Raw genomic sequence first — 27,918 nt, 5'->3', positions numbered from 1 at the left:
CGCGCGCCAGCTCTGCGGGAACTTTAGGGGGCGGTAAGCGCAGGTGGCACGTGACCCTGGGGCCTCTCCGCCGCGCGCGTAGGTATCGGGCGGGAGTCGCTGGGACCTACGGGTCCCGAGTCCTGAACCTTGATCCCGGATCCCCGGGATGCCTGGCTACTCCGGCGGGTAGGCGGCGCCCGGGGCGCGGGGACACCAAAGGGCGGGACCCCGGCCGAGAGCGCCTTTTGGCGGCCCCTCCGCGCTGTGACCCGGCCCCGATTGATCCCTGCACCTTTGCCCACCAGTCCCAGCCCCCTGGAGCTGAGGCCAGACACTTCCCACTGCTGCCGGCGGTTACCGATCGCTTCCTGGCCCATCGCAATCATTAGCGCCCCTTTTCCTGCTCTGCTGACACACTGGGCCACTTCCTACACCATCACCACCACCCACCCCCAGGCCTTTGCCGGCCACGTCTCGACTCCCCCTGCCACTTCCCAGGCCAGAGCCTTCTCTGGCCACATCCGAACACCTGCCCTGTCCCCGCCGGACCATTACCGACTTCTTCTGGACCTTTCAGAGATAAGCGAGTGGACCTTGGCAGTGTAGGGCCCAGTCCTATGGGAACAAGGGATGGGGGGTTTCAGATTGCAGTCCTTGGTTCCACGGGCTCAGATGCCGCCTCCACAGGCATCCGAATATGAGTATGACCCTAGGGAGGCCCACCCCAAGATATCCAGAGCTGAGAAAACACAGGTTTTACAGGCCATCAAAGATTCGGTGGTGTCCTCTCTAGGGATTTCCCTGTACCAGAGGAGCTTAAACTCTCTTGTGTTCCCAGGAGGATGGCAGATGGTGAGCAAGCTTTTGAAACCATGTCGCTGGGGACATTAAGCTTGGAGAAAGTGACAGTAGGGATACAGTTTTGAAATGACCAAAGGGTTGACTTGTGGAAGGATGAGACCTTGTTTTGTTTTCCTGGAGAGTATGTGGAGGTTACTGCGAGGCCAATTTCAGCTTGGTGGAAGGATAAATTGAACACTGAGAACTGCCCATCTCTGGAGGGAGTAAGCAAGAGCCAGTCAAGGTAGTTTTTGAAGGAGAGTAAGGATTAGAGTGTGTGATGCCAGCGTCCCTTCTGAGCCTGAAATTTCTTGATACTCTGAGTTCTCTTTCCTCTTGTGGGAGTTTGAAAGCCACTTGTTAAATTCGCTTTTTGTCTTTTGGAAACTTGCCCAGCTCTGGGATTCTACATGTTAAGATTAATTTTGGGCTGTCAAGGTGACAGTTCCTTAATTTGAGTTCCATTATTGCTACACCAACCGCCTTATTTGTATAGCTGTCCTTGACACCCAGAGCTTTTTCACACCGGTTATTTAATTCTATCTTCTGTGTGATATATCTCTTCACGTTAACTATAGGACTTACTCTGAAGTTTTGCTCCCCTCTCTTTTGGATTTTGAAACATGCTTTTCAGTTTTCTGGAAAACTCTTTTGAAGCATACCATTTGCTTAACCCTGCTGGGTCACATGCTCACTCATGGGATTCTGAAATAATCTATTCCTTGTGTTTATTTTAGGGTCAAGGGACTGATGTTTGAACGGAAAGCTTCAAAACTTTTTAAAGAAACCTTCAGAATGGCTTTGAACCCGACAAGCTAGACATCGCTTCAGAGCACCGCCTTCAGCATGCATCTGCCCTGTCAGGCTTCCCTGGCAAAGGGGTCGTTCTTTGAAGGGGTCGTTCTGCAGAGGGCCAGGGAAACGATGCTCATGGAACCAGATTGGTGGATTTGACTTTCTGGTAGAATTCTCTTGCTTTATTGATTTTTTCCCAGAGCTCTGAGAGGCTGGAGGTATTGATGGGACCGAAGGGCCTGGGAGGAAGAGAAGCAGCACTTTCGTGCTGAATGAAAACTAGACAAGTGACTGCTGGAGACTGAAAACACCTAAACGTCCCACATCCGGATTCAGCGCAGGAACTGTCACTGCTGGGCAGAAAGAAGCCAGACTGGAAAAGAAAACCCAAATAAAGAGAATGAGGGCCACCGAAGAGTAAATGGCCACCTCCACCTCCTCGACAGAGACCAAGTCAGCCTCCTGGTGAGTAGCAGGGCCTGCAGGGGTTTAGTTCCTGCAGGCTGCTGCATGGATGTTTTGGGTGAACTGAGAATCCCCAGCCAGATTGTCTTGATTTTATTAAGGAAAAAAAAAATACCATTTTCCTCAGAGCAGCGAATCAAGGGCCATTTCTCTCCAAAGCTGATGTGTTGTAACCACACGAGCCTCTTGCAGGGTTTGACGAGTCCAGCATTGCTGGTAGAAGGTAGAAAAGAGAGCCGTGGCTGGATCCCGCAGCCAGCCATGATAATACCGTGGGCACTGAAGTCTTCACTTTTGAGAGACAAGAAGCTGTGGCGGTGCAGAATTACACCACGAGGAGAGGTCTGGCCAGACTGGCTCTTCAAGGGTATTACACAATGTCTGCCCGAAACTCAGTTCCCTTCTCAACCACAAATGGGTTAAGCCTCTCTTAATTTGGTTCAGCAAACATTTATCAAGGAGAGGAAAGTGAGAGGCATGGTTTCAATAGAATGAGCAGGATTTATAACTGATTATATGTGTGCAGTTCAAAAGGACACTCAGGTTTTCTTTTGTGTGCCTGTAAGAGTGGGGTCACTTTCACCCAGGGAACATAAGGAAACAGTAGAATGGGGCCCAGCTGTGGGGTTTCATTCATTCATTCAATTATTCATCTATCTAGCTAGCTTCCAGTTTTAGTGACATATAGTTGACATACAGCACTGTAACTCACATAATCATGAAAAGATCACCACAAGTTTAGTGAACATCTATCATCTCATATAGATATAAAATAAAAGGAAAAAAAATTTTTTTCCTTGTAACGAGAACTCAGGATTTACTCCTAAAAACTTTCATATATAACACACAGCAGTGTTAATTACATTTATCATGTTGTACATTACATCCCTAGTACTTATTTATTTCATAACTGGAAGATTGTACCTTTTGACTACCTTTATCCAATCCCCCTTCCCCCACCTCCTGCCTCTGATGACTGCAAATCTGAACGCTTTTTCTACGAGTTTGTTTCAAGTATAATTGACCTATAACACTGTGCCCAACATAGTGAATTGCTATTTCTATACATTACGGTATGCTCACCACCTGGCAGTGGGGTTTCCGAGCTGGGCTTGAAACATTTTTGAGGCTCTTTGATTTGTCCGTGCCCTGCAGCCAGCTGCACGTTGGGACCTAGAACTCGGGAAAGCGGATTGTGCTAGAAACAGAGTTAGTGCTTGACATCAGGAAGATGAGGTGGGAGCCGGGGAGGGCGTAGATCAGGGGAGAAGAGTGCAGGTGACAGAGGAGTCACTGTTCTGGCCTGGTGGGTGTGCTTTCGGAGATGGAGAGGTTAAAACCCAGGTCCAGCCTGGGGAGTCTGCTCTGCGGTCTTAAAGAAGTAATTGTAGTTACACCAGAGAGGAGACCCCGAGTCTTTAGGGAGAAGCGGAGGGTTATGGGTATTGAGGAGAGAGCTTCCTCTGCAGGGAGGGAATCAGAAGCTTGATGAGGGATCGTATTAAAGGAGGGATGTGGTGCCTCTCTGAGCTCTCAGATGTGCCCGCTTTTCCCGTTATAGACTCACTGCCCCGTGGGCAAAGTGCATGTTTCCTGTTCCCCTTTCCTCGCGATGGCCCCCCGGGGCTGGCAAATGCAGCGCACACCGCAGGCCCTCAGCAAATGTGTGTTAAATGAATTCCTGGTAGAAGGGCAATTTCCAGAGACCTCGTGCCCAGCAGTTACAAAGACAACTAAGACATCCCTAACTTACTTCATTATCAGAGCCTTAAAAGACAGCTGACCAAACCACATGGTTACAGAGTTAAGGCTCAGTGTCTCAAATACGAGGCATCACTGTGGGTGCCCTGCCTTTCCTTAGCTGCTCTTCTGTCTTTTGGGGAAGATGGTCTGACGGCTGGATAGAGGCGTATTTTTAGTTTGACTTGGCTGCACTTATGAAATGGTTTTATCTCTTTGTAGCTCTTGGGTCCCTTCTCCTCTGGGGCCACCAGAGGGCTTTTCAAATGCCGAATCATGAGCCCCTCTCCGGCTGGGCAAAAGGAAGCTGTGTTTTACAAGGCCCTGCTCACCAGATGGAAGGAAACACAGCTCCCTTCTGTTCTCTTGACAGGTGGAATTATTTTTTCCTTTATGATGGTTCCAAGGTGAAGGGAGAAGGAGATCCAACCAGAGCTGGCATCTGTTACTTTTTTCCCCCTCAGGTAAGCCACACAGCATTTTCTTGTTTGGGGATCCCACTGCCTCAGAGTGGTGACTTTAAGGTCTAGGGAGGGTTACATATGGACAGTTTTCTTGGCGTAGTCCAGGCATTCGCCACTTCTACTCTCTTATTCTTAGTTGTATTATTTGTTGTTGTTCTGGTGTTGAAGTGCCCAGGCAGCCCAGTACTTCTGCCTTCTCTAGCTCTCTGTTACCGTCATGATTTTCTGTCTGCCCCGCTGGATTAAAAACTTTTCTCCAAACATATACCAAAGTAAAGAGGAGAGAATCATCGGCCCTCACGTGCCCATCACCAGCTTCAACAATAATCAACACTTGACCAATGTGATATGAACTATCCTAACTCCTCCCCACTCTTTGTTTCCTGGAGTATTTTTTTTTAAATAAATGTATTTATTTATTTTTGGCTGCGTTGGGTCTTCGTTGCTGCACGTGGGCTTTCTCTAGTTGACGCGAGCGGGGGCCACTCTTCTTTGTGGTGCACGGGCTGCTCATTGCAGTGGCTTCTCTTGTTGCGGAGCACGGGCTCTAGGCGCGGGGGCTTCAGTAGCTGTGGCAGGCTGGCTCAGTAGTTGTGGCTCGTAGGCTTTAGAGCACGGGCTCAGTAGTTGTGGCGCACGGGCTTAGTTGCTCCGCGGTGTGTGAGATCTTCCTAAATCAGGGCTCAAACCCGTGTCCCCTGCATTGGCAGGCGGATTCTTAAGCACTGCGCCACCAGGGAAGTCCGTTCCTGAAGTATTTTGAAGCAAATCCTAGACACGGTGTCATCTCACCAGTACCAAGTAACATCTCTAACTGAAAAGGGTGTATTTTGTTAACATTCCACTCAGCAAAAGTTACAATAATTAGTAACAATAATATCATCCGATACAGTCTGTATTCAAATTTTGCCTTTATTATCTTAGATGTTACTTAGTCCTTCCTTCCTTCCCCCTGCCTCTCTCTCCCTCCCTCCCTCTCCTAATCAGCATCCAAGCAAGGTCCACATACCCCATTTGGTTATTTTGTGTTTCAAGTCCCTTTTATCATATAACACTCCTCCCTCCTCCCCCCATCCTTTTTTTCCCCCTGTGCCACTGAATTATTGAAGAAACCAGGTCTCTTATGCAGTAGAATGTCAGCACGTCCCCCACTCTGGATTGGGCTGATTACTTCCTCACGATGGTATCATTTAATGCTTTCTACCCAGTGCATGTCCTTTAAACTAGTAGTAAGATCTAGAGCCTTGATTAGGTTCAAGTTCAGCTCTTTTAGTCAAGAGTTCTCCGTTTTCCGTTGCATCACATGATGTCTGTCTGCCCCACAGTTTAGTTAACATGAAGATCGATTAGGAGGCCTGTGCATTCACTCATGTGATCACACTTGACTTGGAGAGTGGGGATTAGTCTAGGCTGCTCTGGCCACTCCGCAGGGGATTTGAATGGGGATAAAGGCTCACTCTTCTACCCACGCACAGGCCTATAATCCTAGGAACAAAAACGTAGTTCTGGGCAATCATCTTACGCATTCACTGTGGGTGTTTTGTGACAATTCAGGCAGGGTTCGGCAAACTTTGTCTCAAAAGGGCCAATGTGGGAATGTTTTGGTCTCTGCAAGACGTGTAAGGTCTCTATCACGTATTCTTCTTTGTTGTTATTTTGACAACCCTTAAAAAAATGTAAAAACCATCATTAGCTCCCGGATTATATAAAAACAGGCAGCAGAGTCGGTCTGGCCTCTAGGCTATAGTTTGCCAACCCCTGCTCGAACGAATGACACAGGAGTTCGGGAACTTCAACTTAATGTCTGGAATTGGCTCTTTCCCCTAGACCCTGCTTGACCAACAGGAGCTGCTCTGTGGACAGATCGCCGGGGTTGTCCACTGCATTTCTGACATCTCCGGCTCTCCTCCCACCATCATCCGTCTGCGGAAACTTAAGTTCGCCGTAAAGGTTGAGGGCGATTACCTTTGGGTAAGTTTACCAGGCTGGACCCGCGCCTGCAGGGTGGCCTCTACCAAGAGTCTTTTGTCTTGGTGAGAAGTATTGCGATGCTAGGGTTTAGACATAATGCTTGCCATGGATCTTGGGCCTAGAACCTCCTCCTCTCCCTGCGTGTGCTGCCCCCCCGTGTCATCCGCGATTCCCGTGTCGCTCTCTGCAGGTGCCCATCAGAACTGAGTGCTCTCTCCAAAACGCTGCTGACACATCCTGCATTGCACACGCCTGCTTTCTCCTCTCTTTTGAAAGACTTAGGTCATCCTCTGGAAATTCTCTTTGCTCTGTGATGCAAATTGAGTTTTTAATCTCCATCTTTCCTTGTTTCTACTCTCTGTACTCCCCTGTACTGTCCACGCTTACTGGGGAAGGGAGCCAGAAACTCGAAGACACTGGTGCATATATGTTAGGTTTCAAAGAACCATTAAGAAAAAAAAAGAACAATTTACAGCTAGTAGTACCAGACTCTAAAGTCTGTTGTCTCATGGCTCCTCTTATTTTAAATTTATTCCTGAGGGGATGGGATGCTTAAGTGTGAGGAAGTATCTTCACCTTCGTAGGTATTATTTCCAACATTCTGTTATGAAAATTTTCTAACATACTGAACAGTTGAGAGAATTTTACAGTGAATACTCACATACCTCCTAGATTCTACAGAACACTTCATTATAGTTGCTTTATCACACATTTCTATATTCATCCCTTTATCCTCTATTTTAACACTTGTGGGATTCAGCCACATTGTTTCATGTACTGGCGGTTCATTCCTATTTATTGCTGAGCAGTATTCCATAGTCTGAATGTATCAGTCTACTTATTCATTCTCCTTTTTGTGGACACATGAACTGTGTCCAGTTTGGGGCACTTAAGAATAAGGCTCTAGAGGGACTTTCCTGGTTGTCCAGCAGTTAAGACTCCCCGCTCCCAATGCAGGGGGTCAGGGTTCAATCCCTGGTCAGGGAACTAGATCCCGCACGCCACAGCAAAGATCCTGCACGCCGCAACTGAGACCTGGCGCAGCCAAACAAACAAACAAACAAATAAATAAATATTTTTTTTAAAAAAAGAATGAGGCTCTAGAGAAATACAAATCAAAACTACAATGAGGTACTACCTCACACCAGTGAGAATGGCCATCATCAAAAAGTCTACCAATAATGGGACTTTCTTGGTGGCACAGTGGTTAAGAATCCACCTGCCAATGCAGGGGACACGGGTTCGAGCCCTGGTCGGGGAAGGTCCCACATGCCACGGAGCAACTAAGCCTGTGCACCACAACTACTGAGCCTGTGCTCTAGAGCCCTTGAGCCACAGCTACTGAGCCCGTGTGCCACAACTGCTGAAGCCTGTGCTCTAGAGCCCTTGAGCCACAGCTGCTGAGCCCACGAGCCACAACTACTGAAGCCTGTGTGCCTAGAGACCATGCTCCGCAACAAGAGAAGCCACCACAGTGAGGAGCCTGTGTACCACAAGGAAAGAGTAGCCCCTGCTCGCCGCAACTAGAGAAAGCCCATACGCAGCAACAAAGACCCAATGCAGCCAAAAACTAAATAAATAAATAAAATTAAAAAAAAAAGTCTACCAATAATAAGTGCTGGAGAGGGTGTGGAGAAAAGGGAACCCTCCTACATTGTTGGTGCAGCCACTATGGAGAACAGTATGGAGGTTCCTTAAAAAACTAAAAGTAGAATTATCATATGACCCAGCAATCCCACTCCTGGGCATATATCTGGACAAAACTCTAATTCAAAAAGATATGGGCTTCCCTGGTGGCGCAGTGGTTGAGAGTCTGCCTGCCGATGCAGGGGAAACGGGTTCGTGCCCCGGTCTGGGAAGATCCCAGACGCCGAGGAGCAGCTGGGCCCGTGAGCCATGGCCGCTGGGCCTGTGCGTCCGGAGCCTGTGCTCTGCAACGGGAGAGGCCACAACAGTGAGAGGCCCACATACCACACACAAAAAAAAAAAAAAAAAAAAAGATACACGCACCCCTATGTTCATAGCAGCACTATTTACAATAACCAAGACGTGGAAACAACCTATATGCCCATCGACAGATGAATGGATAAAGAAGGTGTGGTACATATGTACAATGGAATACTACTCAGCCATAAAAGAATGAAATAATGCCATCTGCAGCAACATGGATCGAACTAGAGGTTATCATACTAAGTCAGAAAGAGAAAGACAAATACCATATGATATCACTTATATGTGGAATCTAAAATATGACACAAATGAACATCTATGAAACAGAAACAGACTCACAGACATAGAGAACGGACTTTTAGATGCCAAGAGGGAGGGGGATAGAGGAAGGGAAGGATTGAGAGTTTGGGATTAACAGATGCAAACTGTTATACAGAGAATGGATAAACAACAAGGTCCTACTGTATAGCACAGGGAACTATATTCAATATCCTATGACAAACCATAATGGAAAAGAATCTGAAAAAGAATGTATATATATGTATAACTGAATCACTTTGCTGTACAGCAGAAATTAACACAACATTGTAAATCAACAGTACTTCAAGAAAATAAAATTTTAAAAAGGAATAAGGCTCTAGAAACATTCCTATACAAGTCTTTTTGTGGACATATGTTTTCATTTCTCATAGGTAAATATCTAGGCATGGAATTGCTGGGTCACAGGGTAGGTGTGTGTTGATTTTACAAGAAACTGCCAGACTTTTGCCCAGAGCGGTTGTACCATTTTACATTCCCACCAACAGTGTACGAGAATTCCAGATACTGCCACATCTTTATCAGCAGTAATGTGGTCAGTTCGTTTAATTTTAGCCATTTTGCTGGATATGAAGTGGTATCTCATTGTGGTTTCAATTTGCATTTCCCCAATGACTAGTGATATTAAGCCTTTTTCGTGTGCTTCATGGCCATTTGTATATCTTCCTTCGCAAAGTATTTGTCCAAAGCTCTTGCCCATTTTTTAAACTGGGTTTTCTTTTTTACTTGAGTTGTAGGTTTCTTCATACATCCTGGATACCAGTTCTTTGTCAGATATACATTTTAAAAATATTTTCTCCCAGTTTGTGGTGTGCCTACTTTCTTAATAATGTCTTTTGATGGGAAGTTTTTAGTTTAGTTTTTTTTAAATATAAATTTATTTTATTTATTTTTGGCTGTGTTGGGTCTTCATCACTGCACGCGGGCTTTCTCTAGTTGCGGTGAGCGGGGGGCTACTCTTTGTTGCGGTGTGCGGGCTTCTCACTGCGGTGGCTTCTCTTTTTGCGGAGCATGGGCTCCAGGTGGGCGGGCTTCAGTAGTTGTGGCACATGGGCTCAGTAGTTGTGGCTCGTGGGCTCTAGAGCTCAGGCTCAGTAGTTGTGGCACACGGGCTTAGTTGCTCTGCGGCATGTGGGATCTTCCAGGACCAGGGCTCAAACCCATGTCTCCTGCATTGGCATGCGGATTCTTAACCCCTGCACTGCCAGGGAAACCCTAGTTTTAAGGAAGTCTAATTTATCAGTGTTATCTTTTATGGTTATTGCTTTCTGTATTCTGTCTAAAACCATTGCCTACCCCATTGGAGAAGACATTCTCCAATTTTTTGTTTTGTAAGTTTCACAATTTTAGCTTTTAAATTTAGGTCTATAATCCACCTTGGATATATCTTTGTGTATGGTGTGAAGCAGAGGTCAAGGGTCCTTTTCTCCTTATGGATGTCCAGTTAATGCAGCACCATTGATGAATACTTTCCTTTTCCTATTAGATTCCTGTGGCTCCTTTGTTGAAGATCAAATGACCATTTAAGTGTGGCTGTACTTCTGGGCTCACTATTCTTTCCTATTGATCTTTCTGAAGATTCTATACAAGTACTACTCTTTCTTGATGTCTGTAGCTTTATAATAAGTCTTAAAATCAGATGGTGGAAGTCCTCCAAACTTATTCTTCTCCAAGACAGCTTTGGATATTTTAGGTCCTTTGTATTTCCGTCATAGAATCAGTTTGTCAGTTTCTAAAGAAAAGCTGGTGGGATTATTAGGATTTCATTCCCTCTATAGATTAATTAGGGGAGACATAAGCACCTACTGGGTGCCAGACTGTTGTCAGCGCTTGGATTACATCACTGAACAAAATGCAGATCCTTGCCTCAGTGGAGCTTACATTCAGAGAGCATTTTTGTTTGTTTGTTTATTTGTTTTCTTTCAGGGTTGGTTTGTTTGTTTAAGTTTCTGATGAGTCCCTTAGGAAAGATTCCTACAGGTAGAATTACTGAGTCAAAGAATACGAAGTTTTTTCAGGCTCTTTAAACACAGGCCCAGATTATTTCATAACTGAGCAAGTGTTTATCTTTTGTGGCTGGCGCGATTATGCAATCAGTCCCCATTCTGGAAGTACTCCATCCAGCTGGAGAGACAGGATGGCCATTCATGAAACGGCCTGGGTCCAGTGTTTGCTGTGAAACCCAAATGAAACATCCAGTGTGCAAATAACAGTGCTAACAATACAAGGGATCAGGAAACAGGTCGGCATTGTCTGGAGTGATGAAAACGGGCATCCCGCGGGGGCTGGCATCTGTGGGGGGGCACGGGGCGGGGGGGAAGGCAGGGGTGGGGAGTCCCAGGCAAATGAACAAGAATGGGAGGCGGGGGGATTTCAGCTTGGGCAACATGAGTAGGTACAAAAAGTATTTGTTTCCTGTGGAGACCAGCGAGACTGGTGGAGGGTGTGAGGTCACACAGCAGAAGATGGATTTTGATGCTCCAGTGGAGTCCAGCTTTAGTGAGCCCTGGATGCCAGGATTCTGAGCTTGGCCCCAGAGAAAAGGAAGATGCCTGTCCTCCTTTACAGGTGCTGGGCTGTGCTGTTGAGCTCCCTGATGTCAGCTGCAAGCAGCTTCTGGATCAGCTCATCGGCTTCTTTAATTTTTACAACGGGCCTGTTTCTCTGGCCTACAAGGTATGGTGTAGCGGAGTCTTACGTGGAACCTCCTTAGCAACATTGGTATCGGCAGAACACAGCGCTCACCCAGGGGTCTGGTACACTTGACAGAGACACATCGTGTCAGCGACAAGGTCATGGGCCCTCGGAGCCCCTCTCAGATGCCTTTCTTCCCTGGTGGCCTGAGTCCCATTCACCCAAATGTTTATGCGTTCCCTCCTTCCTAGGATGGCTGGGAGGAGCAGGGCCTGGTCACGCCCTCCCCCCACTCCCCGCCCCGAGGGGCCCTGGTCTGTGGGGGGCAGCACCCCGAGGGGCCCTGGTCTGTGGGGGGCAGGTTATCAGGGGCAGGAGGTGAGGCCTCGCCTGGATGGGAGGTTCAGAACAGGCCCTCCCTTCTGGCCATTTTCTCGTGTAGGAACAATTTTGTTGGTGGTTGGAGTCCTTGCCGAAGAGTGTGTCTCTTGGAATCTTGGGTGTTGACCTCCAGCTGTTCTGTTTCAGAGCTGCTCTCGGGAAGAACTGAGCGGGGAGTGGGACACCTTCATTGACCAGATCCTGAGAAACACCGGTGACCTGCATAAGATATTCAACTCCCTCTGGAACCTGGACCAAACGAAAGTAACAGGCTCAGCCCCCTGCTCGTTGCATGGATAGGAATAGGGCTTCTGGACACATGTTTTCCCCCTTGAATGAGGTGTATCTCAGTGCGCATAGTTGTTAAGACCTGTACTCAGATTCCATGCAGCCCTCACGAGCCGTGTGGGCTTGGACAAGTCAGGTCACCTCCCAGAGCCTCATTCTTCCTGCCCGTAAAATGGCCACAGCATATGACTTGCCTCCCAGAGCTGTGCTGACGATGAAATGGGACAGTGCATAAATGACAGAAAGCGGATACTCAGTAAAGGGTGTTACTGTTTTGCTAATGCCCAGGAGTGTTGAACTCAGTAACCTGAAGGTCCCCTTCTCGATAGTACCATTATGTGATTTAATTATTCTCAACATCCAAAAAGGCCCAGGGCTGACATTTTAGAACCAGGGTTGCCATATCTGGGACTGCGGGGCTGGGAGGTGTTTTGTTCCTGAGCTGTCGCTTTTGCCGTTGGCACGTGGTGACAGGAGGCCACCTGCGTGGCTGGCCTGGCTGCCTGCACTGCCTCTTGCTCAGTGGCCTTGATCTTGGTGAGCATCACATCCTCACAGTCAGGTAGCCAAAGGGAGATGCAAGGCACTGCACCTTGAGAACCGCCCGCCCGTGCCCTGAGCATCTTGGGGGACGGGAGCCTTCCACTATGTGTGGGCTGGCTCTCACTGCTGTCGTTGACTGTGTCCCTTTAACAGGGATGTGGCACTGGGATGCTGCTAGAAACAGGGACGGGTTTCCCGCTCCTGTTTGGAGGGCTTCTTGGAGTTGGCCCAGAGCTTTCCAGACTGGCTGGCTGGGCCTGGGCGTGTCTTGAGGGCGTGAAAGAATTAACTGCATGGTTGGCTCCTTGGCACTCGGTTCTAACCGCTGCCCAGCAGGAAGCAGGAAGAGGCTTTTGGTTATTGCTGGCCATTCTTGACCAGGCTCAGATCCTTTTCTGGTCTTTTTCGGGACTTTTTACAAGGACCGTGGACTGAGGCATATACCCCTGAGTGAAAGGCCATGATGTTATCATTTTCCGTTATGCAACAGAGTTACGGGACCTGGTCACACATCAAGCCAGCTGCGTCACAGGGGTGCCTGGGCTTCAGGGGGACGGTGGAGGATGGGTGGGTGGGTTCACCGGCACCATGACCTGAATTTGAGAGGTAGGTTCTCCTCTCCTGCTGCCTTCTGGTCTCAGCGTTGATCGTCAGGGTCTCCTTGGCCATCTGCACTGTCGCCTGTGAAGAGCCATATGCCATATCTGCTCTACCTTCCAGCTTCCAGAGAGGCCTCCTTGTCCCCAGAATTTGGCATTTGTGGTGGCAGCCATTCTGGGTGTCAGAGGCGTGACATAGCTGTCACCGTGCGGCACACTCTCCCTCCAGGCTTGGGCTCTGAGCTGTCCATCTGCTCTCCAGAGCCCCCTTCCTGTTCCTCCTTCGCTGATGGTAAGCGTGTTGACTTCGTGGCATGCTTCTTGCCCGGCACAGGTGGAGCCCCTGCTGTTGCTGAAGGCGGCCCTCATTCTGCAGACCTGCCAGCGCTCGCCCCATGTTCTAGCCGGCTGCATCCTCTATAAGGGACTGTGAGTAATGCCGGGTCCTGCCCCTCCAGCCTGGCCCCTGCTGCAGAACTGACCACCCCGATCGGGGGCGGGGAGCTCTGTGTGTGGCCAGTTCCAGGTGGTCTTGTTTGGCAACTAGCGGGTAGTTTAGATTTGATATAGGGTCCCTGCCTGTCTTTGGGCAGAGCTGGGAAATTGCAAACTGTTGTGTCCAGAAAAGAGTTGGGAATATAAAAGGCAGCTTTGAAGAGATCTGTGAAATTCTCAGACGGGGCATGGAGGAGGCCCACAGCACCTTCCCCTGCTGCCCCGGGCCCTGGTGTGCTGGCCATAGCTTCAGCTCAGGCTCCTGCAGCCTCTTGGCTGGGTCTGTCTCCAGTTGGCCTCTGAGGTCTCACTGTAGCTCTTCACACAGCTGGAGGGCCTCTTAGTGAGCTTGACCACCCAGGAGCCCTCCACGGGGGCTTTCCCAGTTGAAACTCCCACCAGCTGTGTCCCCAAGGTCCTCGCCACCATAGGGTGTAAGGAATGTTTCCAATTCAGAGTCGTGAGTGTGCTTCTTCTCACGGTGTCCTTGTTCCTGTGTCTGACCCCCCAGGATCGTTAGCACCCAGCTCCCACCCTCTGTCACAGCCAAGGTCCTGCTTCATCGAGCTGCACGTCGGGACCAGGTATCGCAAAGCCCACCCCGCTGGCTGGGATGCTGCATCCGGCGAGTCTGTCTTTATATCGGGCAAGGCTGATCCCCAGTGCTAGATGGATGGGGGCAGCTGCTGCTGCCTTGTCCTTCTCAGGACCCCAAGTCCATCCGTGTGGTTTCCTTCGAGTGAGGTCACTGGCAAAGCTGAAAGAAAATGTTGTCTTCTGCATGGTAGACTTGGTTTTTCTTCGATCCAAGTGGAGCTATGAGAATTTGGCTTCCCTCAAGGATGGGCTTTATGTCAAAGAGATGTTGGATTTTTCAGAGAGAGAGAGACTGTAAAAGATGGCTTAGGACAACAGAAACTTTAAAAATACTTCCGTATTTACTTAACTGTTTTTATAATAAAGCAAAAGTCATATGTGCTCATGGGAAATAAAATTGCCCACAACCGGACTGCACAGAGATAATCACTGCTAGCATCTGGCATATTTCCTTTGAGTTCTTTTTTCTTTTGTTTTACTAGCTGATTCTTACTGTGCGAGACTCTGGTTTTAAATGTCATCAGGCTAGCTTTTTACACTTATTAAATCAGTAGACATTTAAAACACGTGTGTGGCTCTAGCCGGCTCCTTCCCACCGTGATGCAGGGGTCGTTAGAACAGCCTTCCTGATGAACTATTTGATAATGAGAGGTTTGAGGATGCCCTTTCCTTTTTCCTCACTGTTCAGCACTACGAATCAATACTAAGGAAATCATGTGACTGCTGAAGGAGGTTTATACTCAAAATTTATCGCAACAGGATTTACAAAAGTGAAAAATCAGATATAACTTAAATGTCTACGATAGGAGCTGGCAGACCGTGGGCTGTGGGCCAGTCGTCTACAGCCAGAATTTTCTTGGCCTGCTTTTGAGCCACATCTGCAGGTTAAGTAGTTGGACAGAGACTGTATGGCTGCAAAGCCGAAAATATTCACTAGCTCACCATTTACAGACTGGTTGCCAGTTGCTGGTCTCAAGTAGGGAAACGATGAATTCTCCTGCACCACTGTAAACTTCATAAAATTTTAGTCAGCCATTGAAAATGGCCAAAGATGCTTTAATGACAGAAACTGTGTGTCACTCTTCCAAGCAGAAAAAAAAAGTTTTACGTAATGTGGCCTCAGAGTATTTAAAAAATGCATAGACTTAAAGGAAAATGTGCCCAGTGTTAACAGGATTAGCTTGCGGGTGAGGGAATTATATGTGATTTTTTGGAAAAGAATTTTTGTCTGGAGTTAGTTTATGTAAAGAAAAAAAGAAAGCCACAACACTTCTTAGGAGTGAAAGTGCTTTTGGTGAAAAGAGCAGTTTTTGTTTTGTTTTGGTGGGTCCTTTTGGAACCTTTAGGTGGAGATGGCTGGAAAGCTCTTTTGAGGAGATTCCTGGGTTTCTCACCTTGACTGTAAATCAAACAAGAGATCTGACCTCACATCTGGTTTAGGTTGAATCCTTCCCTTGTGAGGGTCACAGGCCCTTCACACTTGTTATCATGGGGTCTGTGTGAGCTCTAGGCCAGGGCTGTGGCAGATGTGGCTTTATTCCAGGAGATGACTTCCCTGGAGGTCTGAGAGGTAACATGAATGAATGCTTGCTGTTATTCCCAGAGAGGAGAAACCGAGAAATCAGAACGGGAAGAAGCCTGGTGTGAGCCTGGGTGGTGTGGCCGCCCCAGCCAGCGTGGGCCCGGCTCTTGGCTGACCCCAGCCACAGCGGGGGGCAGGCAGCTTGGGGGAGCTTCTGTTCCATCTGCTTTGCTGTTGGCGTGCGTCTGGGACCAGCATCCTGGGCCTGGCTACATTTCACGAACAGATGGCACCGTGCGGTCCTGATGGTTAGGTAGGGGGGAGAACGCGGTGCCCAGCACCAACTTCTCTGTGTTTATTTTCAGAGCAAACCTATAGGAGGGGATGCCCGGCAGGAACATGGTAAGTAATCAGGTGCCTTGTTACATCTTGGGACTGGTCTTTAAGCTGCCTGGCCCTCCCCAAGTCACGCGAAAGGCCGAGTAGTCCTATATGGTTATTCCATCGGCTCGTGAGATTAGGAAACTATATAGAGCCTCAAGGACAAAGTTACCCAGTTGTAGAGCTCCTGATTTTAGGCACACCTCTTACATCCCCGTTTTCAGACCCTCAACGCCCCACTATGAGACGCTCAGGCGAGTTCCACAAGGTCACGATTGGGAGAGGGCGCCGTCAGCGGCCACCGCCAGGAAGACCTTTGGCAGCACTGCGGGTGCCCCCAAGAGGGGGATTTGTTTTACTTTGCATCATAAGTCAGGGCAGACCCGTTTGGTCAGGTGGAAGTGCTTTTTCGAGCTTCTGTCTTTTTTTTGTAAGTGCCACTAAATTTTCTTCCACCAAACGTCACCCTGGGTGCAGAGTTGCCCACACGGGCTTTTCCCTGCCGATGGCTGAAGTTGTAGCTGCAGTTTTGTGGCTTTTGTTCTGGGTTGAGGAACGTAGCCCAGAGCCGCTCTCTGAGCCGGCCTGTGGGTGGGATGCGTCACCCCAAGAACAGTCCCTGCCCCTCTGTCTTCTCCGGCCCAGGGGAGGGCCCTGGCCACTTCGCTTTGCAATTCCAGGAGCAGCACTCCCTCCAAACGTCCAGATTGTGCCTGTTTTCCTGACCGAAGAGGAAGCCGTCAGTCTCCGTGAGTTCCCCCGGGAGCCCACGACCAGGTAAGGGAGCTCACAGGGGTTCCTCTCAACCCATGCATCGGGCCTACCTCCCACGGATTTATCCAGGTGAGCCCCTGGCATTTGATAACTGATTCCGTCTTCTGCGCGCTCTGCCTTGGCAGGGGCATCTGGAGCGTCAGCATAGAGACCAGAGGCATCTGCCAGAGTGAGATGAGCGTGGGTTTCAAATCCCAGGTCTGCTGCTTATCAGTTGTGTGACCTTGGGCAAGTCCATTCCCTGCCTGAGCCTCAGTTTTTTCAACCGTAAAATGGACCCAGTAATGTCTACTTCACGGGTTCCTTGCAAAAGTTGGGAACAGTATGTGTGTAGCACCCAGTATAGGGCCTGACTCACAGTCGGCCTCCAAACGTGGGTGTCCCTGATTCAGTGGGCTCTGCCGTTTCCTGTAGGTGATCCCGGTGTCACTGTGTGAAGCCCCGAGGGCTAGGCGTTGCCCTAGGTTTCCTCCTGCGCTTTGACCATGACCTCTTAGGCTCTGTGGCCTCAGCACCCACTTGTCACCCATGCCCGTGCTTTTCAGGGAAGCACTGCTTTAGCCTCCCCCAGGGCAGGGCCCTTGCCCACGCTCAGTCGCCTGCCCATCCTCATGCCCGCCTTGTTTGCCAGCACTCTAGCATCTCCAGCCAGACACCCGGAGCCCCCAGCCCAGCGCCCTCCAAAGGGTTTGAACACATCTGCCCTGAAAGAAAACTCCCCCAGACACGTGGAATCCACGGCTCGGATCTCAGCGACCACCCTTGAGCCCACGTCTCCTGACGTCACCTGGCCAAATAGCAGCAGGGAGAACGGACACTGTTCTGGCTGTGATCTGAAGAGCATTAAGCCCCCAACACCGCACCACACCACCAGGGGCCAGGGGCCTGGGCTCGGCCTCTCCCTGGTGAAGGAAACCGGTTTGTCCAGGGGGGAAGAGGAACTGGACTTGTCTGAGATCCACGTTCCAGAAGCTCAGGACACGGGAGCATCCTTGGGTAATTCTGCCTCCGATGGCGGGCCTCCTGGCTGCAGGGCATCTGTCAATGACTCTGGCAACCCTGGAAGCAAGCCACCCGAGGCCCTGCCTGTGGGCACAGCCGTGGGCGGCCCCCTCCCTCCCTCCACTGCTGAGATGCTCACCCAGAATGGAGCCCTAGAACAGCCCAGAGACCTTCCTGACAACAGCAGCCAAGCCCCCGTCCCCAGGGACCACCTCCTCAGCCCGACGAGCGGGCCGTTGCCGTCGCCTTCCTTGGATTCAAGGCAGATGGGGACTGAGCTGCCCGTGGGGGAACAAGGCAAGGGGCGGCACGGCGATGGGGTTCCTGAGGGCCGCTCAGCCTCCAGCCCGGAACGCGCCTCGGGCTCGGCAGACCCCCCAGGCGACGGCCCCTCCGCAGACAGAACCGGATCCAGGGCGACCCCCGTGTCCCACGCGCGGCTCGTGCGGATGAACCTCTACACTCACAGCGTCAGAGGCCTGGTGCTGTTGCTGCTGGCCGAGGAGCCGCTGCTGGGAGATGGCGCGGCCGTCGAGGACGTGGTGAGTGTGCAGACGCCCTGGCCCCTGGCAGCCCGCCCCCGCCTCCTCGGAGTGGGGACAGGCAGGGGCGCTCAGCCAGCAGCTGTGTGACCTCGGGCCAAACATCCTTGTCCACACAGCGGGGTGCCGGTGGTGCCCACCTCCACAGCTGTTTGTGGGGGGTGAGTGAGCAGCCAGTGCTGAGCACAGAGCCAAGTGCAAAGGCACCCACAAGTGTTGCCCTTTCCAGCTTCTTCCATTTTCTCAGCGCCTCTGGTTCGTCATCAGCAGTGTGGGGTGCAGTGCAGCCATGCAGGCCATGACCACACACAGCCTCACTCCCTAGCCCGGCAGCTCTAGGCTCTGTGTGGCCGGAGTCTGCGTGTCACCACCTGGATTGGGAGTTTTCCGCCAGCCCTGACGTTCCCTCCGTCTGGAGCTCCTTCCTAGAAGGCCCAGGACGTCTGAAATGCTAACTGGATCCAGAAGGCTCCTCTCGACCCCTTGTAGCCCCTTCCCCACTTCGAGTGGTAAGCTGACCTTGTCTGGGGCCTGGGCCCACGCTGGATCCAGTTGCCATAGTAACAGCCTTGCTTTAGTTGGCCGGGCAACGGCAGCGATAAAAACAGCAGGTTGAAATTGCTGCAGGGTGAATGGTATCCTGGGGCTTGCCTTGTTTCTGTTCTTAAATCTATATTATTCTAAGCCCATCGTATTAGCAGGCAGGCCCATGGCCCTCCGTAATGAGCGGGTCCCCTGGAATGCAGTGGAGGAGGGCGGCGGGTCCTCCGCGCGGAGCCTGGAGACAGAGCCTGTGCCTCTCGCACCTGCCTGGCTCCTCTCCCCTTCCACAGGCCCCGCAGCACCCTCCCCAAGTGGGGGCTTCCCGCCACTTCCTTCCCCAAGGCTCTGAGCGACGTCTCCACCTCCTCCTCCTTATAACAGCTCGGGGGTCCAGGGCTGCAGTTCTGTGCATCCACCTCCCGGCCAATGCCTTGGTTTCATGCTCTGTCCTGCTTAGCGCTGAGCTTAGACGCGGCATTTTGCAGGCCCAGTGTTGGCATGCAGTAAAGTGGATACCACCCCTCTTTTTTCACTTCCCCCCAAAAAGAAAAAGAAAAAATAGTGCAGGCTGCTCTGGGAGAAGAAGGTAAATTAAGATGTATTCTGCATTCGCTGTATGTAAATACTTCACATCTACTTTAGCCAAACCTTGGAACAGCTAGCTCTGGGGGCAGGCACGGTAACTCCCATTTTGCCCTTAAGAAAACCGCCTCTTTGAGATCAAGACCTAGCGCACATGGTGGGGTCCAGGATTCCTGCCTGTTTCTTGTCTGCCCCCCTCAACCCTCTGTCCCCCGTGGATCTGATAGGTGGGTGGGATGGTAGGTGGGAAGGTGAAGGAGTAAAGGCCCTGCCTTCTGTGGCCCTTGATACTCGGACATGGGACTTGGTCTGTCACAGCCCATCCTTGTTGTCAGGGCAACGACCTCCCTGGGCTTTCACGGAAAGCAGGGTTTGGTGTTGGGCAGGAAAGAGAACGCAATTTTATGGAAAAAGAAAACTAGTCTTTTCTAAGAAGAGTAGGGCATTAACGAACCCTGATCAGCTTTTGCTGGTTTGCGAGCGGAGTCGGTTGATCAGACCCAAAGGCCGTCTATTTTATAATCAGCAGAGAGCTTTCATTGCCTTTTTGTCCCGGTTCTGCACACAAAACCGTCGACCTGATTTCCCTCCAGACCTTCTGCTGCTGTCTAGAAAAAGCCAACCCCTGCAGCATGGTAAACGACAGCTCAGAAGTGACCGTGAGCACAGCCCCTCTTGGGAAGGACACATCACCACGGCTCCCTGGGTCGTTTCGCCATCACGTCTTTCTTTCAGTGGCTCAACTGCCACCTTTTCTGTTTGCTGAGGGTGCGGGCGGGAGCTGGGTGAAGTGGGTGATGGAGGGAGCAGCCAGGAGAGGGCGGCACTGGTTCAGAGGAACAGAGTAGGCTCATGCCAGGGGGCAGCAGAGAGCCGCTGATAGTTTCCTGCTCAAACCCCAAGATAATCCTCTCACTGACCTTCAATTATTCATCACTACAGTAGGACACGGAGCTATGGGTGCAGTAGACAAAGCCTGGGTTTAGTGTGTTAGCATAAAATACAAAAAAGCACCCCTCTCCCGTGAAACTGGTGCTTCTGAGTAAATGAGTGTTCCTGCATCGTTTCTTCTGCGTGTTTGGGGACACACTGACATTGAGCCACTTGCTGTGCTGTGGACTAGAAGGCAGAGGATCCAGGAACGGCCCCGGCTCCGTGTCTCCCAGGGCTGCTGTGAGGCTCTCGTATGTGGCAGTGTGTCTTGGGTTGGCAAACTTTAATGTAAAGGAACACATAGCAGGTGTTTTCTGCTTTGTACAACTCTTAGAATCTGCTGTTGTAGTACAAAAACAACCATAAATAATATGTAAATAAACGGCGTGGCTGTGTTCCAGTACATTGTTTATGGACACAAAAATTGAAGCTTGATATAATTTTCACATAATATTATTCTTCTGAGGTTTTTTTCCCTAGCCATACAAAAATATAAAAACCATTCTCAGCTCTCAGGCTATCAAAAACAGTAGGCTGGATTTGGTCCACGGGCCATGGTTTGCTGACCCCTCGTATATATGAAAGCACTTGGTTACCAGTAGAAAATTGCCCACGTGTTATCTGGTATAGCATCTTGTGATTAACTGCGTTGATGGTTAAGTGATTTTATCCTGAGTACAAGTTAGGCAGAAGATTCCAGAAGTGGCTCGGTGCCTACAGAGAAAGCTCAGGGTTTGGCATGGCTCATTCTGTCCCCATTTTCCCTTCCCCTGGGCACCTGCTGGGGATGGAGGGATGACTGTTGCAGATTCCTGAGGTCCAGAAACTTTCAGCGAGGCTGTGGTTTGACTTTGTGGTAAATCCTGTACACACACACACACACACACACAGCCTCATCTGCCTGTTAATTGCGTTGGTGAGGCTGTTCCAGGGATCTGAGCAGGGGACAGTGTGCTTGTCCTCTTGTTCCATTACTATGGACCCTCGACTCAGCCCGCAGAGCTCGTGGTGGACGGTGCCTGGTGTCGGTCACACTCGCTGTCCAGTCACCCAGTGGCTGTTGACCGGCGCCTCCTGGGAGCCAGGCCCGCTGCTGGGCCCTGGGGACGCAGAGATGAGGGTGTCACGTAAACCCTGGTGCCAAACCTAATGCCTTTAAGTACCATTTCTACGACATGGGATAGAAATGCTAATTTAAGTCCAGGACATTCCCCAAAATAACACTTGAGTTTCATGACATTCACCTCAGAACATTCTCTTTGCATCTCTGGTCCTTTTATGTGAGCTTATTTTTTTACACAGCTCTTGTGAAATAAGTCAACCCACAGACAAGTCGTATTAGTCCGGGGACGAGTGCTCATGGAAGAGGTCCCGCTTCTTTAATAACGACTGTTTTCATATCCTTGACTTTAAGAAAATGCCTTCGCTCCCGGCACTTCAGAGCAGACAGAATGGATTCATGCTATTTGACCTCAGCCACTCAGCAGCCCTGTAGTATCCCTATTTCGCAGATGAAAAAAAGCGAGACGCAGAAAAGCCAGTAACTTGCCCCGGGTCATCTGGCCAAGAAGAGGCTGAGCCAGGAGGTCCTTCACCTGGGCGCCAGCTGCTGCCCAGGGCCCGCGGCCTCCTTGTGGCTTTAGCAGCCCAGGGCAGCCCCAGGAGGCCCTGTTTCAGGCTGAGTCCATCTGGACGTGACGGACGTACTTGGCGGGGCCCAAGATGGAGTTCAGCCGTTCGAAAATGACGTTGCGGGAAAATAGTTCAAGGATGAAGGACGAAGCTCATGCCGTATCGTTAGGTCACAGGACTAGCGTCAGTCGTTATTTATGGTCTGACTCTACCTTAGGTCACAGGACTAGCATCAGTCGTTATTTATGGTCTGACTCTACCTTAGGTCACAGGACTAGCATCAGTTGTTATTTATGGTCTGACTCTATCGTTAGGTCACAGGACTAGCATCAGTCGTTATTTATGGTCTGGCTCCATCTTTAGTTTATAAACAACAAATCGTACAAAATGGGACAGTCCAGTGTTCCCAACTGCACCTGCAGGTGACATCCCTTGGGAGGTGTTTTAAAATACAGGTGTTTGGGCCTCACCTCCCGGACCGCCTTCCTCAGCTGGGCTCCTCCTCTGAGCCAGAGAGCACAGAAAGCCATCTCACCCGCACTCCCCAGTCCTTCGAGAACAGTGGCTGGTACCATTCTAGGTACACGGGAGGGAGGTGGCCTCGCGGCAGGCAGTCAAGGAGCACGGAGTGGGGGAGGAGCGGGGCACAAACGCCAGCCCTGGTTATAGGAGATGCACCAGGGCGCCACCAGTGGCTCTGCCTGGATGGTGAGATCCTGGGCCAGTTTTCCTTGCTTTTATTTTATTTTTCTGCTCCCCATTTTCTGAGTTTTCTACAAGTTTGAAATGCATTAGGACATAAGGGCAGAAGTCAGGACTTCTCTAACAACAGGTCAAAACACTGGTCGGAGCCCTTCTTGCTAAGTCAGGCAGCCACGCAGATATCCCTTGGGTGGCTTGCTCAGTGGCGGCCTGTCCCCTCCCTGCCCCGCAGTACCACAGCAGCCTGGCGTCCCTCAATGGGCTGGAGGTGCACCTGAACGAGACGCTGCCCCGGGACCAGGCGGCCCCCGCGGCCAGAGCCTATGGCTTCGCACACTACGACCGCGTCCAGAACGTGCTGGCGGGTAAGGGGCGCCTCCGGTGGGTGGGAGTGGGAACCGGGGCCCAGTGCACGGGGTGAGTGCCCTGCAGTCAGGATGCTGCTTTCTCACTTGGAGCCCAGCTCCCACGGGGTTTAAATTCTCTTGGCAAACACTTCTTTTCTCGTTTATCTTATTTTGGCCGTTTCTCCAACACTTTGAGAAGCACACACGCATTCAAATATCTGTGATGAGGTCGCCTCCCGATTTGGACGTTCGTGTGCAGAGACCGGTGTTGCCCACCATGGGGGGCAGCGTGTGCTCCGTGGCGGGGCGCAGCTGGAGGGCCCAGCACCCCGGCCTCTGTCCCGCTGCCCCTGGGCACCCGTACCCCAGGCCGGGGCCTCACCCCGTCCCAGTTCATTGTTCTGGGTTTGGGGGACGTTGGTGGAGGGGGGCGGTCTGCCACTCACGACTTCTGTGTCCTCTTCTGGAAGCCAACCTGCCACAGGTGGCCACAGCCCAGGACCGCCGCTTCCTCCAGGCCGTCAGCCTGATGCATTCCGACTTCGCCCGGCTGCCCGCGCTGTACGAAGTGACCGTCAGGTGAGCGTCCCCGGCTCACTGACAGCCCTGCTCCAGGAGCCGCCTTCCTGGGGTCCCCAGCAGAGCCTCATTCATAACCAACTGAAGGACAGTCCGGGAACCAGGCAGGGCTTTCTTTGATCTGCTCTGGTGGCTGCTGTCATCTGCCCCGTGCTTCCCATGTCATGTATTTGCTGGGTCCCATCCTGGGGTTCGGACTGCTTTACACACTGGGGTACAGCAGGGAGGAGACCTAAGGCCCTCACCACCTCAGTGCTTCCATCCGTCACTGGGGAGGGAGGAGGGACCTCGGTCTCTGCCATAAACGATGCTGAAGTGCTGTCTTCCATCTTCTAACTTAACAAGTCCCACATGCTCATGACCAAGTCTCCCAAGTCAAATGCTGTCCTCCCCTCGCCGGCAATATGGCCCAAAGATACCCACAGTTAATAGTTTGGTGTATGTTACTCCAGGTTTCGTTGGTTTTCGTTTTTATTTTTTGCATATAAAAGATAGACGATTAGAATTTTTGATTATTTAATGGTCTTTCCTCTAGAAAACTGGAGCATAGTAATGTGCTGTTTTACAAGTTTCTTTTTTTCACCTTGTTGCATGTCCTGAACACCGTTGTGCCAGCAGATCTAGATCTATTATTATTATTGTCATTTACAATCTTTAACCAACCGGATTTCTACTTTTTCTCTCTACACGCTTCTCTTATGAAACCGGTAGCAGAAAAGAAGGCAAGTTAGAGGGTCAGAAGGGGGGTGCCTGCTCTGTGTGTATCATTCAGTTAAGTCCTTGGAATGATTTGGTCAAGCGCATTCTTTTGAACCTCATTTTATGGACGAGGAAATTGAAGCACAAACAGAATGAATGACTCGCCCCAGGGTCGCATTCTTACTCAGAGGCTGAGTCAGGATTTGAGCCCAGGTATCTCAGCTCTAAGCACATGCCCCCACCGCACACGTTTCCAGTTACGGGGACAGTGTGGCTGAGAAGGAGGCGTGTGGGCTCTGGGCTCGGCTCTGGTGCTGACCAGGTTCTAATGCCTGTCACCGGCCACACAGGAATGCGGGCACCTCTGCTGCCCAGCGCCATCTCCAGCCAGTATTTCTGTATATCTTTCTGTAATAAATGTGTCTCCTCTGGCTTTAAGTCACAGCTGCCTCACGCTGGCAACCTAGATCCATCACCCACCTTGTGGCCCTGTAGTATTTCATCTTCCTTGGAGCTGAGAGGGTTTTAGCGTTGGGATACGTAGCTCATTTGAATAATAGAAACAGAAAAAACAGGCTCCATTTCTTAACCACTCACCATGGGCTAAGCAATTTGTATATATTCCTACTCATTTACTCTCTTTATAAAATCTCAGTGAGGGAATTTACTATTGTCATATTCATTTTACTGATGAGAAAGCTGAGACTCAGAAAGCTGGAGCAACTTAGCCAAGGGCACACAGCCAGGAAGTCGCAAGGGTGGGATGAGCACCTAGGTCCGTGTGACTCCAGATCCGTGCTCGTTACCTGCAGGCCAAGGTGCCCCCTCTCCATGGCCACAGTGACTGGTCCATGACTCGTCCTGCCGGGTCACTGACAGAGCCTCTGGGGGTCTCCGGGCTCTGAGGGCTCACAGGCAGCGTCGGACTGTGGTCTCCTTTCTTCCTCCAACAGGAATGCCTCCACGGCCGTGTACGCCTGCTGCAGCCCCGTCCAGGAAACCTATTTCCAGCAGCTGGCGTCGGCGGGGCGGAGCTCTGGCTTCCCGAGTCCGCAGGACAGCGCTTTCAGCCTCCCGGGCAAAGCCAAGCAGAAGCTGCTGAAGCACGGGGTGAACTTACTTTGAACCGTGGGTTCATGACCCCAGCAGATGACTCTCACATCGAATCCCAGCAAAGGAAGCTCTGCCTTGTTAAATGCAAAAGTCCCTCTATTTTGTTTTCCTTGGAATAGTCCCTTGTTTTTAGGAATGTAATGATATTTGAGGGTTTGTTGCCCCTTCTTCAGATTGGCGTTGCAGGAGATAGCTCTCCGGGTCAGCAGATCTAGAGCACGTGGTAAAGAACCTGATGGTGTGGGCAGCACTGCGGCCAGACTGGGCGCCTTGGCTCCTTACACCCAAGGGGCCCAGGGCCAGTGAGTCCCCCTGTCACACTGAGCCCCGGGCACCTAACATTTCTTGCTGCTGTTCCACCCAGCCTTAACTAGGACCACAAAAACCCAGGTTGGCATTTTTTCTAGAACCGGGTTGGCCTTGTCTAGAGTACTTGTCCAGCCCTGTCTCCAGGGGGCCGGTCTGAGGTGTGAGTGCCCAGCCAGGAGGCGGACTTGTCAGCAGGCAGACAGGAGCTCCCACTTCTCAGGTTACCTTCAGAGCAGTCCTTCTGGGAGGGCGGGACGCCTCGTGCAGTGAAGCAGTCAGGGATGCTGAAACCACCTTGTTTGGATCTTCTGGAACTATATTCAAAACGAGGAGCCTGTTCTTTGGCTTTACCCGCAGTGGGGGCAGATCTCAATGACGTGGAAGGGAGTCTGGGGTGCCGGGACCGAGAGCTGGGTGACGACGGGCCAGGCTGGGCCCCTTGGTTGGAAGTGGGCTGGCTCCTTCCAAATGAGTGTCCGAAACGGGAGTTTCTAAAAGGTTTTGGTACAAAAGCAGAACTGCGCTTTTCAGCGGTGGCTGCGTGAAAGGGAACAGCATTCGTTGGTGTGTTTCTGGGCTGGAGTAGTACTGGAACATCAGTTCTGTTACGTTATAGTCTGACATTTTATGATGATACGATGCAGGTCACAGGATGAAAATATTTCACAAAATCCTAACCAGATGTTTACTGGAAGTACCTGAGATTCCATCGGAAAATTGTGATGTTAATAACTTCATGTCAGTAAACCATTAGCTCATGTTTCTGACATGGTGTCTTTTTCTTGAAGCAAGTTTCTAAGGGGCTAAAAATAAAATAGCCAGAAACACTAATGAGCTCTGAGTAACAGGAACATCTCTAGTGACAAAGTAAAGATGAAGGTATGTATGTATATACGTACATATGCGTATATCTCAGGTGGGCACATTTCTCTTTGCCCTGCCTGATCCAGCCTGGCCAGGTGAGGAAGAGCGCATGTCACAACGGTCCGTGCGAGGGTGGCGGGCTGTTCCAGGGAGCACCAGCTTCAGCGTGGCTGGACCGCACACCAGACCCATGTCACCCTTTCTGTCACCTCTCTGGGGTCCCTCCTGCCACTGGCTGGCCTAAGAGGTGAGCTTCCCAGATAGAGGAGGACCACACCTCAAGCTAGGAGAAATGTACAGTGTCCTACTTCTCTGCCTGATTCTCCAAGGGAAAGTCCCTTACAAATCCCGGGGCCAAGCTCTCAAGGAACATTCCCATGACTGGCTTACACAGAACATGTTCCCTTTCTGTCCTGGGGTATTTTCAAGCATCCACACTTTGTTCCTCTTGCCACTGATGCTCCAGAACTGTGAGATCTCCAAGTCCTGAGTTTGGTGAAATTCTGACCTGTTATGTGTTGACACAGGGACAGAACTTGGGAGCCCCTGAGCCCATCGTCATCTGCCCCCCGGCACCTCAGCTAACTACCTGGGCTCAAGGACTCTTCCAAACAAGATCTGCTTCACAAGGAAATCTCCTGCCTGTCTCTGAGCCCTTTCCTGGCTGACAGGCCATTGGCAGAGCTTAATCTCTGTTTTGCTTTCAGAAACCTCTCTTCCCATCTAATTTCCCAGGGCTGCTGTTGAGCCTAAAATGTGTGTGATACAAAATGCTTGTTTCTGAGAATCAGTGCTCGAGGCAGCCCGGTGCTTCCCTCTGAGCTGAGTCTCAGCGGTCACAGGTATGAGGTCCTGTGATCTCAGGTCCGCACAGCAGAATGTGAGACCTGCATGCGACGGCCATTTTAAAATAAGTCCACAATTTCTTTGCTACAAATTAGGGACCTGATTCTCCCCCTTGAGTGTGGGCTGTACTTAGTGATTCGTTTTTAATGACTAGAATGTGGCAAAAATGACAGTGTGGCTTCTGAGAGTAGGTTATGAAACATCACAGCTGCCGCCTCTCTCTCAGTTCACCTATTTTGGGGAGAAGCTGACATCCGGGCAGCCCTATGGAGAAGCCCTCGTGGTGAGGGTCTCCTGCCCACGGCCACGTGCGTGAGCCTTCTTGGAAGCAGGTACCCCAGCCGGGTTGCCTTCAGAGGACTGTAGCCCCTGCCGACATGTGACTCAACCTCGTAAGAAACAGCCAGAACCATCAAGCCGAACCACTTCTGAACTCCTAGCCCTCAGGAAGTGTGGGAGATAATAAATGTGTGTTGTTTTAAGCCA

General features: G+C 50.7%; 1 protein-coding gene across 4 annotated transcripts; it reads left to right on the top strand.

Annotated features, from left to right (window-relative positions):
- Positions 1-31: 31 nt before the first annotated feature.
- Positions 32-27,918, top strand: HPS4 (HPS4 biogenesis of lysosomal organelles complex 3 subunit 2). Of its 4 annotated transcripts, none has more exons than XM_082641572.1 (14): positions 32-78; positions 1,560-2,082; positions 4,196-4,286; positions 6,114-6,257; positions 11,094-11,201; positions 11,688-11,804; positions 13,305-13,399; positions 13,977-14,049; positions 15,950-15,986; positions 16,646-16,742; positions 17,371-18,283; positions 22,908-23,040; positions 23,493-23,601; positions 25,254-27,918. In XM_082641572.1, the coding sequence occupies exons 2-14, from the start codon at positions 2,039-2,041 to the stop codon at positions 25,423-25,425; spliced, it is 2,133 nt and encodes a 710-aa protein (XP_082497698.1). In that variant the 5' UTR covers positions 32-78; positions 1,560-2,038; the 3' UTR covers positions 25,426-27,918. The 4 variants fall into 4 exon arrangements, with proteins under 4 accessions (XP_082497698.1, XP_082497701.1, XP_082497699.1 ...); XM_082641573.1 differs by lacking the exon at positions 32-78 and adding an exon at positions 785-834; XM_082641574.1 differs by lacking the exon at positions 32-78 and adding an exon at positions 1,050-1,066.

This window comes from Mesoplodon mirus, assembly GCF_964341445.2.
Source record: "Mesoplodon mirus genome assembly, chromosome: 13".
NCBI classification, from domain to species: Eukaryota; Metazoa; Chordata; class Mammalia; order Artiodactyla; family Ziphiidae; genus Mesoplodon; species Mesoplodon mirus.
The sequence above is the reverse complement of the archived record's forward strand: the minus strand, read 5'-3'. Positions and strand labels throughout refer to the sequence as shown.

Excerpts from the sequence above, each read along its gene's own strand:
- HPS4 (XM_082641572.1), top strand. The coding sequence starts at position 2,039 with ATGGCCACCTCCACCTCCTCGACAGAGACCAAGTCAGCCTCCTG. Across the intron at positions 13,400-13,976 it reads TGCATCCTCTATAAGGGACT|GATCGTTAGCACCCAGCTCC; the intron begins GTGAGTAATGCC and ends CTGACCCCCCAG. Across the intron at positions 15,987-16,645 it reads GGATGCCCGGCAGGAACATG|GAGCAGCACTCCCTCCAAAC; the intron begins GTAAGTAATCAG and ends TTGCAATTCCAG.